A 17,068-nucleotide genomic window follows, 5' to 3' on the forward strand; every position below is an offset into this window, starting at 1 on the left:
CTTTATCTCAAATTCTTTGGTTTACAATACGGAACGAAAAGTCATCGCGTTTGTCGTGTAGTTTGGTCAATAGTTTTCCCTTACCATCAATCTCTAAGTGTAGTTCTTAAATTAAATCTGACTTTACGGTGTCTGTAGAATCCTGTATAGAAGTTCTTTGGGTTAGATGGGATCCATCGAATCTAAACTAGGATTGTTTATATGTAATTTATACAATACAAAGGCGTTATGGGATACGGATTTATACCGTGGGAATAAGTCTGATGAGGTTTATGATTTTAATCACACGAAATCGGGGTTGTGCTGTTTTTATTTTCAACTCATAATTTGAAAAAACATCTTAAAAGGGCCCTTTTAATTGCCAAGAGTAATCTAGAAAACAAACCAAGATTCTAGCCAACGAAGCCTTCAAGAATATACTTGAGCTTTTTTGTTCATTAAACTTATCCTTTGAAAATTGACATGTAACATGCTAGGGGTTTAGATAACTTAAAAAAGTTATTCAACTAAAGATTTATATTATCTACGGTTGAATTACCTCTCTTTTATCTATGCAAGAATTTCTCTTCAAACCTCACACTTGACGACTTTGTCTATGTTTTTATTATTTCAAAGAGTGCAACAATAATCTTTTAATTTCCAAAGTGACATTTTATGAGAAACTGGGCGGATGTTCTAGTAAAGTAGAGGGCCGAGATAACCCCTGTGCACCCCCTACTTATCAACTAAAATATAATTTTCAGCTACCCTTACATCTCCCATTTACGAATGATTTTTTCGCCTAAAATCTATCTCTAGATAAAGATTTGTATCGTCAGCAAATAACTTAATAGATGCATCAATTTCGTCTACAATGTCATTAATGAATATCAAAAAGAAAAGAGGTCCCAAAATAGAACCCTGTGGAACACCAGCATTTATTTTCCTCCAATCGGACCTTTTCTCATGGACTACTCTCTGTCTCCTACCTGTAAGGTAATTTTAACCCAATTTAATAAATTGCCAGATATTCCATATTTTTCTAGCTTGAATAATAACCGCTTGTGCCAAACACGATCAAAATCTTTGCTAATATCGCAAAATACTACACGAATTTCTTTCCCGCTGTCTAATGCCCTACCAAATTCATTTGTAATATAAACAATTTGGTTGATTGCTGAGTCACCGCAAATGAAGCCCGCATGGTTAGTTGTAATAAAATTATGATCTAAGAGAAAATTCTGTATATATTTATGAACACAACATTCCAGACATATTGATATGATGCAGAGCAGGGAAATGGGTCTGTAATATTTTACTTCACTAGAATTCCCATTTTTGAAAACGGGGCTTACATGTGTTGTTTTCAATTATTCGGAAATAAAGCAATCGACATTGATAAATTCAACAATGTTTTTTAGTAGGAGTTCCCCTCCCTTTGTGGGTGTTGATTTTACATAGTTTGTAGATATGTTTGACTCAAATGTCTTTGGAATTTCTTACAATTTGAATGTTTTTCCTTAATCACAACTATGTAAAAAAGTCAATCTTTGGTATTATATAGTGTAGTGACTCCTTACTCAACAGTTTCAAAAACGACGAAAGTTCGTTGGTTGGTGAAATTTAAATTAAACGGAAAAAAACAATTCACCTTCTGTTTTAAACAGTATGGAAACTTGTCGTTACTTCCGTTGTAGGCAAATGTGTTAAAAAGTCAGTCCAGTCCATGATCTTCTATATAAAAAAAACAAACCATATAAACTTTTTATTTCGTCCGAATTCTGTGTTGTTGACTACTTTCATGTTCAGATACTTCCGGCCGAGATATTTAAATTAGAAGCTCTGATTGGTTTATTTTCATAAGTGAAATTTAAACCGCCTTAAGATTATCTGAGCGCTTGTAATAAAAGCAGTCCTCGGTACCGGAATTATGTCACCCTAAAAGTACTGAAGTCTTCAAAGCGGCAACTTTTGAAACGATTGAGAATATGTCATAGGTGCTTTCAGAGAGCGCAAAAGTTAGTAGCTGTAAAATTTATTAATGTTATTGTTTTATGAAATCTAGAGTCCTAGGTGGTTGGTACATTTTTGTTGTGAAGCTATATTTTACTATTTTATATTTGTTTGTTTGGTTTTAAAGTCTGGTGCAAAGTATTCAAAGTGCAAATTCTCGGTGCATAACGATGTTGTCATAATAAGTAGTCTTATAAAATTGTCAGCTTTCTTTTAAAAATAACATAAATATATTTGTGACAAAATTTGTAAAGTTGTATATTAGGTGTTTCTTACTTTTTAATCACAATTTATTTACAATTAGAAAATGACTTTGAAAACACATAAACATATTAGCTACAATACTAATTACTTTTTTGTACTAAAGGTCTTTGTGAATCACGTCATATGTTTTTTTCCTAAAAGAGTTGAATAATGATAAAAAAGATATCCGAAGGCCTGTTTGTTACTTCTTTTATATCATACCCGGTTCTACATCGTAATCTGTTTTTTTTTCTTTTTTTAGGTACGTCACCTTTACAGTTAAATAAGGCAAGGAAGTAAAGCTGCATTTTCAGAAAACAGAGTTTGCCTGTCTTTAATAGAATGCTTGTTACTTAATCAAATGTTTTTAGTAATTTGGTAAATTTGGCAAGGATATTGTTATTCCATAGTCATTTGAACTTCTATACAGTGGTTGAAAAGGTCAAGATTCAAAGACTCATCTTTTCATAAATTTCCCAAGAAGTGGAAGATAATTCATCAAACAAAAAGTAGAAAAGCAAAGAGAAAACATATAAATAAGTTTTATACACATGTTAAAATTGTTTGTTTTAATGTGAAAAATGTCGTCGTGATTAAACAAATGTAAAGCAAAGAGATTGAACGAAGGACAAGAATAAACCACAAATTCTTGACATAATTAATCTTTTTTTTTTGTACGACTGGTATCATGACATTGTTTGACATTGTTGAATTATATTTGTTATTCTGGTAAAGTTTTTTGAAGACGTACATATGTTTAAAAGATACTTCACCATGAGTATCAAGATATTAATTTCAGTCAAAACACGAAACAAAGAACATTAATCCCAAAATAAAAGACAAATTTATCATCGTAGCATCATTGAATTATATTTGCTAAACCATTCTTTTCGGTGTTCAATAAATTTTCAATTCCAATGTCTTACTTTTTTGCCAATTCAAACTCTTTGATGAATACGCTACCTTTTTTATATGTTTATTATCTGAAGGAAACATTCAGATCTGAATATAACGGTCGCGGCATATATCAAGGTGTTAACAAATCAAATCATTGGCCATCCGGCCAAAAAAAAAACATTACCTGGTAACCTTTGAACATGCATATTCATATGTCAATACAAGCTTGAGATGTTTGATTATTATCGTTCAATACATAGAGAGCAGTGTTTGATCGAATTCACCCAGTGTTATGAATTTCGATAATTCACACAAAACGTCACGACTTTGAAATCAATCCGCTAATCACAAAATTTAAAATTCATGCTGAAAATATCGATGAATTATGAATAAAATAGATAAAGATAGGATAATCAATATGTTATCGTAAATAATAAAAATATGATGCCTCGTGCCAGGAACGCTTTGAGGATTTGGCTCATGCTCGGAACAAGTAACACACACTCCTTAAATCAAGGCGTTCTTCAGCACTCGTAATAATATTTTGGTAATTCGCTGTTTTCAAATAATTATCCCCTTATTTATACACTTACGTAGCTATATCGTGGCCAATATCATTTTCATAGGATCATTTCAGCATTCCATTTAAGGTCGTTTGTAGTTAGTTAAATGTCATTTTTTCTCCACTTTTAACAAATATAATAGTAAAATTAAATTACAATATTTGATAGAACAAATTTATAAATAGGAGAAATATATTCCTCTGTATGTGTATGTGTGTGTGTGTTTGCTGCAAATGTAATCAAGCTTTTTTCATCAGTAGGCTTTTACAGACGTTTTAATTGGATTAAATAAAGTCACCTTTTTCACACAAAACGACGAAACGAAAGAAATCACAAAACAAAGTACATGTACAAAAAACAAAATAAAAAACAAAAAGCAAACAAACAAACACAAATACCTATAACACAATTACAAAGAAAATTAAATTTCATTTTAAATTAATGTTGACCAAGAATCAGTTTTCTTCTTTTCAGAATACACTCTTTGAGACGTTTAGGTTTCCCGCACGCACGATACCCAAACGCACGCTAAACGCTCACCAAATGCACGATGAATGAACGCTGCTATCGTGAGTTTAGATGAATGTTCAAATCGTACGTTTAAACGCAAAATAATCGAACGCTCAATAGATAAATGACGAAAAATAATAATATTCACATATAATGAAGACAGAAAAAGCATAAAATAAAGTTAATTAAATTATATAAATTAATAATAGCAAAAAATATAAAAATAACAGTTAAATAAAGGAAATAATCAAAGTACAAAAATAAACGAACGATTGTATCGTGCGTTTAAACAAACGTTCCTATCATGCGTTTAAACGAGCGCTCCCAGCGTGCGTTTAAACGGGCGATTTAATCGTGCGTTTTAAAGAACGCTTCTATCGTGCGTTTATCGTGCCTTTCAACGAACACAAAACGATATGTAAAAGCACGATAAACGATGCACGAACGCTAAAATGGGAATTGTGAACGTCTCAAGGAGTGTATCTGTAAGTGTTTGTAAAGTGTTACATTGGTACAGTGCAGTATTGGAGTTGAGTATAGGTCAATGCATTTCGACTGACACAACATGTCAGTAAAACCTATCATGATTTTATGTTTTAACCCTATATATGCATACCTAACAAAATATTTTGACTTCGTTAGTTTAGTTTAAACAATATTTTTTTTCAGTGAAAGGCTGAATAGGATCGAGCAGCAGGTAAAAAGTAGAACTGTTACTCGTCAACCCTCACTGATTGAAGGTTTTCTATGTACAACAATGAACTAGACAGACATACCAAAATCATCAAGTGATTATCAAACATTTTACTGATGACTGGCATAGGTTATGAAAAGTTCGAAGTTGACTGAAAATTATAATTTTCACGTTTATCTTTTAAAACAAAAACAATTAAATCCATTTTGAATGAAGCTGCTAAATCTAAACAACTTTTATGGGGGGTGCAAATTTAAAACCATTTGTTTGTAACACTCCTTTCATAGTAAAACATCTTAGATTCTTATGTACACAAAGTATTTGTATACTCGAATGGGACCAGAAGTTTATATTACTACAAATCTAGAAATGACTATTTATTTTAATGATAACGTTGGAATTTTCTTTGGCAAATAGAGGGTGCTTCATTATCTTATCAATAAAAAAAACTGAAGTATATCACATCTGTTTCTTAATGTAATAACTAATACATGAAGCAGTCGATAAATAGTTTTTTTTCAATGTGCATGCTTATTTGTTTCTAGTTGTCTTTGTGCTTTATTCGTTTGCAGTGCACCTGTTTACAGATGTTTCGGGATTTCGATTTGTTATGTACAAAGTAGTTATCCAGCTATCATACAACATGCGATTCATAGTTGGAAAGCCTACATATTTTTATTTTTGATATTTTGTCAGAAATGTTATAGTAAACAGACGTTAACATGTGGCTTTTAATAAAACTGTTAGGAGATATAAATTATACAGAATGTACTAACGAATTCAACATTTAGGAATGTGAAAATGACACTGGAAGACGTTAAAGTTATTGAATAGAATTTGAATGATTCTCACAAAGACTGCTACTAAAATACCTTTTAACTTCCGATTTTAATTCAATTTAATTTTTTAAAGGTATATTATTTTTTTTAGATTTTCCATAACCAATTTCCAAGTAATTGAAGTTCGCATCTGTTGTATCATACATTTAACTATATATCAACAGAAAAGACCTTGACAAGTCTTTCAATTTAAATCCATGTCACACTTTTGTGTAATATAACATTTCTTATAGCAATACTTGAATTACAAAAAGTTGTCAAGTATTATACACTGTTTAGTCTTAATAAAACGCGACTTTGTAGTTGAGAATTGAATTAAATTTTATTCTATGAAAAAACAAATTCAAAAGTAAGAAGAACATTTTCTCGTGGAACTAACGCTGCATAATTTTTACAAATGCTTTTATTGAAATTAATTTAAATATTTAAATCAGAGAAAAGTATATATATATGATTTTTTTTTCAGTACAGAGAGTAGACATTGCTTGTTAACAATTAAACATTAAAACTGAAGATGAGAAAAGCAAGCCAACATATAAAAACCAAAGTATTAGCAATATGAAATCATTGTGTAATGTAGGATGGAAAAGCAACAATAAATACAAAGAAAACTTTTATTTTGAAACTATATGTCCTACTTATAGTGAACAAAGTTCAACTAAGCAAAGGATAGAAGATTCCGAGCATATCTCTAAAAGCACTGAGTTTCATAATATCAACAATAATTGTGTATCGAATATTACAATATTAATAAAATTTAAGCAAATAAAAGGCAAACTATACAAAATAAGCTTAATCATTTTAAAAGCTGACAACTAAGGGAATAATCGGCCTTTCAAAGCAACTTTACTGGACCAATCGCAACAAGAATATCGTCACAAACAACTCCAATATGTGATTTATATTGTCCTGATAGATGAGTGGAAAATCGGACATAATTATTAATAAAGAGACAATCAAACAAGCTATTTCCTACATCCCTTTCGCTTCTGTTTGTTGTTGCCTTATACAATTTAAAGAATGGAAAGAAATAGTTAAACAATGATATAGTCTACACTTATATATACATATATTTAAAACAAACATTATGAAATACACAAATAAAGTTTATTCATACTATTCTTCATAATTCAGTGTCATTTTCTATATAAATGAGTGACCTTTTTTTTTTTTTTTTTTTTTTTAGATCATTTTGGTCTAGTGCTGGAATCAAACTTGTATGTTTCCTTCTCTAGCGTTTAACATGATTTGCAGATTTTTATCTTTCAATCCTCCGCTTTCTCTCATATTGTTTGGCTGCTTAACTCCTCTTCTTGTATACTGAGATGCTAATTTTATCTTTGCAAATGCTGCATAAATTTGCTTTTCACTCGCGTTTTTGGGTATTAAATTTTGTTTCTCCATTGACTGTAAAATATGTTCTGGAATACTATTATAAATATCCCTCCATGACGTAGGGAAATGGTCAAGAATAGGGTTCCCTTGAAGTTCGACTTTTTCTATAATTCTGTAGAAGTCTGTGAAGAGTGAAGGTTGGTAACCAATACCCACCATTATGTAAATAACCTGTAATAAAATAAAATGCAGTAAGTATTATAATATTTAGTCATGATGCATGTCTAGAAGAATATCACAAAGATGAAGGCCGTCGCACAAATATGTGTATATCATGAACTAAGTGGTTCAATGAGAAAATACAAATGTTTAATATTGTTCAAAACTTTGAGCAGTTTATTTACGGAATGGAGAATGATTAGTCATATGAAGCGATTAAAGAATATGATGCCGATAAAGTTTTTTTCTGAGAAAAAAAAATGAGTTGCATCACACAATCTGTTTCCGTCACCTAAATTATTTTTTAAACAATTATTTTTGTACATTGAAACAAAACTAACAATATGTTAAAATAAAAAGCTGTGTCAAATATACTTTATTATGATAATAAGGAGGGAGGGTGACAAATAAGAAAAATCAGTATATCAGGTATACTTAGAGCGTCCATATATACATCATGTTTATTTTAAAAGTAAAAAAAGATGCTTTATTGCTCCGTAAATTGTGCTATCGGCTAGTTCTTCAAAACTGTAGCAATAAAGAAATTACTATTAGACATTAAAAAAATCGAAGATTCCTTTGTTAAAAAATAGCTTCATAAAAGTCTTAGGTATATTTTGTACTGAAATGATCGCGGTCTAGTTTTATGTATTGTTTTCAAATAAATATTTGATAATAAACATCCTTATTTTTATTTCTAAAATCTGAAGCTCTTATCCACTTTGCCGGTGAATTTGCAGCAGATTTCAATAACTTGGTTTTAATATAACGGTGTAAGATGGTCGCAAAACTGGTTGATTGACATTTACACGATACACATTTTGACTATATTGTCGAGCTTGATTATTCAACAAAATTTACCCCACCTTTGGGGAATAGAACGCATCAAACTGCTGTAGTCTTAATAGTGTTTGGCTATACTATATTGTCCTTGGAATTTTTACCAAGAGAGAATTTTTTCTATTTCCATAACCAAATCAGTAGCAAAAAATATTTGGTTCAGAAAAAAAGGGAAAATCGAATTAGTTGACCACCTATCATAATAATATTATTGTGCAATTGTGGTTGGAGTAAAATATCTTCAGGGGTTGTGGACTGTGGCTGTTTGGTATTTGATAGATACCAAAACATTTCTAACATCTCTCCAATTATGATAAATTTATCTTTCAGTGCATCACTAATGTAAAACAAAGAGAAATGTCTCTGCAAATTTATCTTAAATATCTATAACCAACACTCTCCAGTCTCTAGGGGAAAGTATTTCTAGGATCGAAGATTTTTTTTACCTGAAAATTTTTGAAAGCAATCCAGAATGATTGGATATGATGAATATTTAGACCTCCCTCATCATAAGTACATCGATTGTGGTTCGCTTGACCTTATCAATCTTGCTATTACATAGAAAACTACAAATTCACTGTTATAATTAGCTCTGGAGGATCATGTAAAATAAAGAAAGACTGGACTTGTGTTGGAAGAACCATATTTGAAATGATTTTAACTTATCCATTGCTTAAGAGGCAAAATCCTGAATTTTGATAAAAAAAATTAAACCCATGCATATTGGATGGACCACCAAAAGATAAAAAATCTAAAGACTCATCACTAAAATCCTTTGTATAGAATCAAAAGCTTTTTTCCTAAAATCATTCGAAGGAATTAAAAGGAAAACTGTTTAATTTAGAAGTCACTTTCTTTATTTACATTTGGTGGTAAAATAAGGACCAATTAGATTTCAGCTGACATTGTTTTTTTTTCGATAATTTTACGTAATATTTATATTATTTTAAATGCATGGACATGTGAAATTCAATGGACAAATGCAAACATTTAAAATGAGAATGCGTGTTTTTCAAGACATGAATTCACAATCACACAAATCGAAAAAAAAATTGAATAATTGTTTAATTCAAAATATTAGGTTATGTGTATAAATATCTTGCATTCTGTCTAGACACAAAAAAAGAGGTTCAGTTGAAATGTATGTTATTTTTGTTTTTGTTTTTTTGTTTTGTCTCCATGTTGTTTTTTTATCCTCTCATCAGAGTATATTTGTCTACGGTACATCTAAACTCTGGAATCGATGCGAGGCTCCATTTGTGCGATGCAAATTTGGTCGCTCACTCAGCGGGATTCGAACCCATTCTCTGCTCTGACTGTGACATATAAGGCCGCCTGGACTAAGTCCAAAGCTTCAGACCACTCGGACAACTAGGATGTAAAAATATAGCTTTCAATTTTCCTTTCATCTGTGGCAACATCCCTTCAGCACCTGCGTATAGAGTGTTCATATCACAACTCATACGTTATGCCAGAGCTTGCCGAAACTGACTTTTTGTATCACGCTAGAACTCTAACAAATAGGCTTTTGGAACAGGGTTATGTTGCTACAAGTTTGAAGTCATCACTACAGAAGTTTTATGGTCGTCATCATGAACTCGTGGATGGTTATGGTGTATCCATCTGCACCATGAAAACTGATTTATTCAACTCATAGGTTTCCTTTCCTCGTCTGTCTACCCCGGACTTTACCATTTATGAGCAACTCGGCGGGTGTTTCTAGAAAAACAGAGGACGCTTACCCTACCGGTGCACCTGGTCCATGCTCCCAGTTTTTAACTGGAGTCCGAGTTGCTCATTTGCTTTTGTTACTTTGTATGTTTGATTTTAGTTGCTTTATGTTCTTTGTTGTGTATGTCTGTTTTCCATGTCTGGTCTTTGTCCCTGGATTACATTCTTTTGAATACCGCTATAACCTTGGTTCCCTTGATACTCTTTCATTAGTCGAGTGATACTTCCTCGTAAAAATATCTAGAGCATGAACATTAGCACATGATGTTTAACGGGATAGCATTTCCATTGGACAACCTCTGATGGTATTGGGTAAGACAGTAGAAAATTTGAATCGAAATTAATATACGAGGCAAAGTTGTTTTTAGATAAAAAAAAAATTAACACGGGTTCTATAAAAAAGCAATCTCTGTTTTTCAGTCTGTGAGGATAAGTGCACGGGAAGCATAGATACAATATATGAAACAAATCATTGAACTACTGTCTTTGTTACCCACTTGCCCGGCAGGCTTATTGAATACATCAATATATACGAACCATAAAGACAGTATTAAGAGAAACATACGTCGCCTATGAGCATTTTTTAAAATAATTTTCCTAAAAAAAAAGGAAAATGTAAAAACCATTCATTGTACCGGATCTATGAATGTGAGAATGTATATAAAATCGTTTTGTGCAGCCCCTACTTTTACAAAATTTTCAACAAGCATCTTACATTTGTTAAATGTTAATTACTTGAATTAAGGTGTCATCCGAACATTAATTGTATTAGAAAAAAAGTAGATGCGTCGTCAGTAGCTATTTAGATTAACTCGGTAATGTAAAAAGTTAACGAAAGCGGTGGCATGTACATCACCATAGTTTGACCGTATTACAGTAACAAATAAGTCATGCTTTATTTGCTACGAACTAAATGGCTCAAATACTTACCTCCGTTCCAATCAAATGAAGCCATGAAAACCATGCAACTGACGCCGACAATATCGGAAAGAGTATAAATGGAGCGTAAGTAATTAGCCTGTTGTATAAAGTGTCATTGTGGCGATTTCTACTCTTGCGCAGAAATAAATGTATCGATTCCCAATGATTAACCCCTGAAAATTGAAAAAAAAAGTTATTATAAATTCGTATGTCAGTGATAGGACATGAAGACATTTTCTAAAAAAAAAAAATCACCGTTACCAATGAAGTAATTTAAATATATGTCTTTCCCTATTTTTTCAATATTTGATCATATTTTTGTCTTATATGATTGCGAGTTTGGTACAATTTTAATAGTCTGATTGGTTGGTCGTCTTTAGCCATTCCTGACATATCTTAACAGTTGATAAATGAAGGAAAAAGAGTATTTTATTTATCGTACCGTCTATGTACGGAGGAATCTGAGATTCCGTTCCATGGGACGCGGCTTGAAAGATTGATATCACATAACTCCATATTATTGGGTTTGCACTCGTGACCGTTGGATTGTACCATGGGTTGCCATCTACCTTATAGCACTCATACCAAACGTTACCAGAAATGTTTAAAAGTGTCAAAACAATCATTGTAGAAAATCCCCACAGAACGCATTTTTTAAGAAATCCCATTACTACGTACGCAATAGATAGTAAGATAAGCAAGATCAAAGCACCGTTCACTGACAGTGCACATCCATAGTGAAACTTGCCTACTCCAGGTAAGTCGAACTGAGCCAAAAACATCATTGACAGCATAACGTTGGTTGGTATAGTGAGGAAGTGAACAAATTTAGCCACAAATCCCTGGTGAAAAATATCAAACGTATACATCTGATAGAGTAGGTCGAAAAATTCCCACTGAACTTTAGGAACTATTAGCCAATAATTTGTGCATTTTTCACAGCAGTTTTTACCAGGGATGTTGCAAAAGGATGGGTCGTCATCATTATATAGGTCGTCTGTGGAAGTGGGGTCACGCTTAATTTCCTTTTGGACTTCTAAAAGTCGTCTTGATGGATTTCCAATAAATCTAGCACCATCAGGTAGATTTCTAGTTAGAAAATCATCAACTTCTTTTCTTTGGGATATAAGATGATGTTCTGATAAAAGATATAATTGTATTACCAAACGTTTTTTGTTGTCATCTCCTAAGTACTTAGCTTCATGCACGACAGCTTTGTAGAACGGGACCTGCATATATGTGTTTGGTATGCCATAGTTTTGGGCCTGTTCGTTGCAGTTTAAAACATTTCGGACGAATCTTTCGATGTTTGTTGAATTTTGATCAACTTCAATTTCTGTTGTATAAATAAATTCGACACTCAAATCATCAGCTTCGGCATTGTGTGATATTTCGGCCATTTGTCCTTTCTGATGCTTCGGTACTTTTTTCCAATATTCTGAAATGTGTCAAATAATCTATTAATCATTGGTGCACACATCTTTTATCTAATTTTAAAGTTAGATCCATTGTGTAATTACAAAATGTTCATTTCAATACTTTAATCAAAATACATAACTAAACAAGATTATTTATTATGTAAAACGTTACAACAGAAACACAAACGAAGTTCACGTATATTTCTTTTTTACCAAGAATATTAATAAAGAAGTACTTACTTCTAAATGCCACAAAGGTTCTAAATTGCCTATAATGAGTCTATCATGAGATTTTATACTTGTTTTTCATAAACATACGCAAGTTGCTAAGAATCAAATAATGGCGTGCAGTTTTCCAAATTTGGAATCCTATTGTAAAAAAAACCAAAAAGATTCGAAGAACCACTGACAAACTTTGTCAAATTATTGTACTATTTTCAATTTGCGTTGACATGTCTAATACCGATGTCTCCTATTTCTTTTAAAATAAATTTAATACCATTGGGTAATAAATCTTTTTTTTTTTGTTATTGTTGTTATAAATAGCTTTGGTCTGGTGGTATTTAATTCATACAAAGATATGTTCAGTAATTGTATCTTCAAATCATATTTTATGCACACGAAAACGGCTTGTTTGGGTAAAAATGTTTGTCTTTTTTTCACCAAGAAAATGTGCACTGAGTTAACGACTAATACAGGAAAATCATTTTACAAAAATGAAACTCTGTACCATTTGTACTTCAGATGGCACATATCATAATTTGGCAATATACATATATGTATTCTTTCAATGTGAGAAAGTAGCCAACTAGTTACAACCTTATTTTCTATTCATTTTTTCATATCAATACGGTTGCCAATCTGATCAAAGTCTTATATTCACAATTAATTTTATTTGTTATATTTTTTTCTGCAATATTAAATGATTATTATAGTATTCGCATACAAAAAATATCTGAGTAATCAATAAAAGGTTTACTTTTAATGATGAATTTTTAATTATATTGTGTGCTCGTATTGTACTACTATAATTATTTTAGTAAGATATAGATACATTGTTCTATGTAGACATAGTTCGCTTTTTTTCAATAATGTATAGAATATTCTTGGCTAAAATTTTCCTTTCCGGTCTGCGCTCCACATCAGTTCACATTATTAGGCAATTGTCATCAACTCAACATTGTGTAGAATAAATCGTACATAATCACGTATTTAACAAATTGAAAGTAGTTCTATTAAGTGGTTTGTCCAACTGCATATTTTTTTCATTGCTGAATCATGGTCAAATGCAAATGCATTTATGTTGAATTTTGATTTGGATCAATTAAAAAAAAATAATACATATTTCCATCTAATGTTAATAAGAAAAATAGGTAACTAGAATGTTTTCTGTACGTTTATGTGTTTTATTCGATTTTGATTAGCAAAAAGTTTGTTTTTTTTAACATCGTTTTGATAATATATTAAATTAAGCCTCCTATTTTCATGTCCTTAAGAGATGTGAGAGATATACTTGAAAAAAGGAGCTTAGTTAAAAGGTGAAAAGGTGTTCTCATGGTCTTGTTCTCGAGACGTCGTTGGTTTGACCTTCGGTCAGGTCAATTTTAAGAAAAAAGCGTTCGAGTGGGTTGACATGCCAACAAGCGGCAAAATAACCGGATTAGGATTTGGTTAGTACAGGGCTTGGTCTGTTTGAATCACTTAATGTCAGTTGCGGATTCACCGGCGGATTGACCACCCATCCTTGCGTCTCCTAAAAATTATAATTATTACCATAAAATTTAAGTTACAACTGTTATATAACTTAGTTTTACCTCGTTCAACTCTGTGTAACACAATTAACAACCAGTATGGTGTATATCTGGTCAAATATGTTTCAGTCGATTTAGTTCGTGTCATATGTCACTAGCATATAAAATGTTTACGACTACTGAATCGCGTGTTTCAATACAAATGCATGTACCTTATAAAAAGATCAATGTGTAGGTAAAGGATTATTGATATGTGAACGAATGGCTGCAAACTAGAGGAACTATAAAGCACTTCCTTTTATTATACAACTTGTAAACATTCGCGCCCACGTTTTATTTGAAAAAAAAAATGTATTTTTAGCACGAATTCTGGCTTATCCACAAATTTTAACCCCTCCTACTCACCCACCCATTAGGCATTAAGGCCATACAACCTGAATTATTCGCCCTGGCCTTGTTAAAAAAGATACAAGTTATTGAAAAATTTGAAATTTGGTCTGGATTCGCCACTGTAAAGTTATGAAATGCATGAATTAAATGAAATAAAACTTCAAACTTCTTTCTATCATTCAATCTGGCTTTTATGGAATCATTATAGTTATATCAGTTTTCGCCGAAACTTGTACTAATATTCATGTGTCAGTGACAATGAACACTTTTTCATTGAATGTTTTGTTAAAATAAAAGATTAATGATACCAATTTAATGTTTTTTCCTAATTGAATATTTGAACGCAGTTTTAAATTTTGCAGTGTTGATTCTACGAAAACTTTTAGTAGGTTAAGTAGGTTTATTTTTATTAAACCTTTTGTAATCACCGCACTTAATGATATGATATGTTTAAAATTACTGGATTATATCTGGCTTTACTTGGAAACACATACTAAATTCTCGAACCATTAAAACCAGACAGTGACGAATTCCTTACAACTGTAAAGAATTTTACAGACAGATAAATGTTATATTTCTTAAAAGCTTGACTTGTTAATTTTATCCGAGGAATTTAAATTCTAAAGAGCCTTGTGTACATCAAATTTGAAAATAAGTGGGTACATTGATTACTTGGAAATGTTAACAAAAAATCCTGGTCCTAAGATAGTGTCTTTTTTTTTAAATAATCAAATATAAATTTGAGATATAAAGTAATATGAACTAGGTAATAAGTAATTATGTTAAGCACAATGTAAAAAAAATCAAATGTTAAAATCACAATTTATCTGTAAATAGGAGACAAAACTGGCAATTACACAAGTCATGTAGCTTCTAAATAAAACAGAAAAAACTAGAAACAGGTAAGTATACAAATACTAAACGGGGAAAAAAGAAGGTTAATTAGCTGCTTTATTAATATTAGTGCGATGTGCATTTACAGATTGAAATATGAAAATATAATTAGCTTAAACAAAAGAAAATATTGTACAGTCATTTGGGAAAAAATCTGAACCGCGTTTTTATTTAATCTTTGAGACAGATTTCCTTGCTCCATCTGCGCCCTTGTTCAAACAACTAGAATGATTGACAGTTGAAAATAGGATGATATATCAGAAATGTGTTCTATTTTTTTTTAATTATTAGAAATGAAGCTCCATCGTATCTCTCTAATAAGATCTATATAACTAAAAAGATATTTTAGTTACTCTGGTCCAACTATGTAGAACAACTTACCAATAGTAAGAAACTCCAAAAACTCCAATTAAAACAAGAAGATTGAGATGCCAATTACTCAGCAAACAGAGTTAATATTTTTGCGTAACTTTGTGTTAGTGTGCATTTAAAAATGTATTATTGAAATTTTATTTTTGTATTTGTTTATTTTTGAGGGCCCCAGGGAAGATTAGTGTATTTACTGACTGCGTTAGCCTCTCGAAATAATGTGTGTCTGTCATAAGAGAGGGATATCTGGCCTTTGTATAGTTTTTTCTATGTTTAGTTCATTTTTTTTATGTTTCTTGAGTACATATGGGGAAACTATTTCGCTGTACGTGTGTATAATGATGTTTTGGGACCAGTTCAGTCTTCCCGACGTCTTACCTTTTTACCAATTCAAACTCTTTCATGAATACGCTACTTTTACTTTATATGTTTATTATCTGAAGGAAACATTTAGATCTCAATATAACGGTCGTGGCATATATCAAGTATTACAGGTGTTAACAAATCAAATCATTGGCCATCCGGGTGAACACGAACTAATGCTGAAATATTAGATCGTTCAACCACAGAGTTTTTTATATGTTGCCCTCGGATAAATTACGTAAGGTTTTTTTGTAGAATATCCATTAAGACAATTTCAAATATAGAAGCACCTCCTTGATTTTACAATATGAGAAACGTAAACCTATCAATACATTTTAGGATAATGATTCATGATTTATTATTGTAAAGCTATTCAACATTCCATAAAAAATACAAAGAGCAAAAAGAACATTACCTGGTAACCCTTGATCATGCACATTCATATGTCAATACAAGCTTGAGATGTTTTATTGTTATATTTCAATATGTAATATGTAATAAATTTCGATAATTCACACTGTAAAATAAATTCGGTAATTTCACTCACGGACTTTCTCCCGTGTAAACGTCACAACTTTGATATCAATCCGCCTATCACAGAATTTAAAATTCATGTTGAAAATTTCGATATATTATGAATAAAATGTACGTAAAATATAGGATAATCAATTGGTTAACGTAAATAATAAACATACGATGACTCATGCCAAGAACACTTGAGGATTTGACTCATGCTCGGAACAAGTTACACACACTCCTTAAATCAAGGCGTTCTTCAGCACTCGTAATATATTGGTTATTCACTCTTTCCAATGAATTATTTATACACTTACGTAGCTATATCGTAAAGGTCTTCTCGTCAGAAAAAAATAGTTACAAATGTGGGATCTACATCATCAGTTCATCAATAAGTACAAGCTGAAACAAAAATAACTATCATAAGTACTGTGTCTATTTAGAGTACTCTCTGATCATTTCAATATTCAACATAAAACTATATACATTTACCTATTAGAACATATTGTAGTCAAAAGTTAACGGGTTTATAATCAGAAATATGATTTATCTGTTATTTTAATCTTTTGATCTCTAAATTTAG

At 31.3% G+C, this 17,068-nt stretch overlaps 1 protein-coding gene across 1 annotated transcript; it reads right to left on the reverse strand.

Moving 5' to 3' along the window:
- Positions 1-6,125: 6,125 nt before the first annotated feature.
- On the reverse strand, positions 6,126-12,672 carry LOC148624834 (uncharacterized). The gene is made up of 4 exons (XM_088567803.1): positions 12,443-12,672; positions 11,227-12,222; positions 10,794-10,957; positions 6,126-7,304 (listed from the first exon to the last, which is right to left on the reverse strand). Exons 2-4 carry the CDS (start codon positions 12,182-12,184, stop codon positions 6,948-6,950), a joined length of 1,479 nt encoding a protein of 492 aa, XP_088423929.1. The 5' UTR covers positions 12,185-12,222; positions 12,443-12,672; the 3' UTR covers positions 6,126-6,947.
- Positions 12,673-17,068: the final 4,396 nt, after the last annotated feature.

The sequence above is a fragment of the Perna viridis genome, chromosome 2 (assembly GCF_037379345.1).
Source record: "Perna viridis isolate PV_CMFRI_1.1 ecotype Kerala chromosome 2, ASM3737934v1, whole genome shotgun sequence".
NCBI classification, from domain to species: domain Eukaryota; kingdom Metazoa; phylum Mollusca; class Bivalvia; order Mytilida; family Mytilidae; genus Perna; species Perna viridis.

Bases quoted from the DNA above. Each gene is read 5' to 3' on its own strand.
- LOC148624834 (XM_088567803.1), bottom strand. From the start codon at position 12,184: ATGGCCGAAATATCACACAATGCCGAAGCTGATGATTTGAGTGTCGAA. The intron at 10,958-11,226 runs GTACGATAAATA...TTCAATTTTCAG, and splicing joins GATTCCTCCGTACATAGACG to GGGTTAATCATTGGGAATCG. The intron at 7,305-10,793 runs GTAAGTATTTGA...ATTTTATTACAG, and splicing joins TTCATTTGATTGGAACGGAG to GTTATTTACATAATGGTGGG.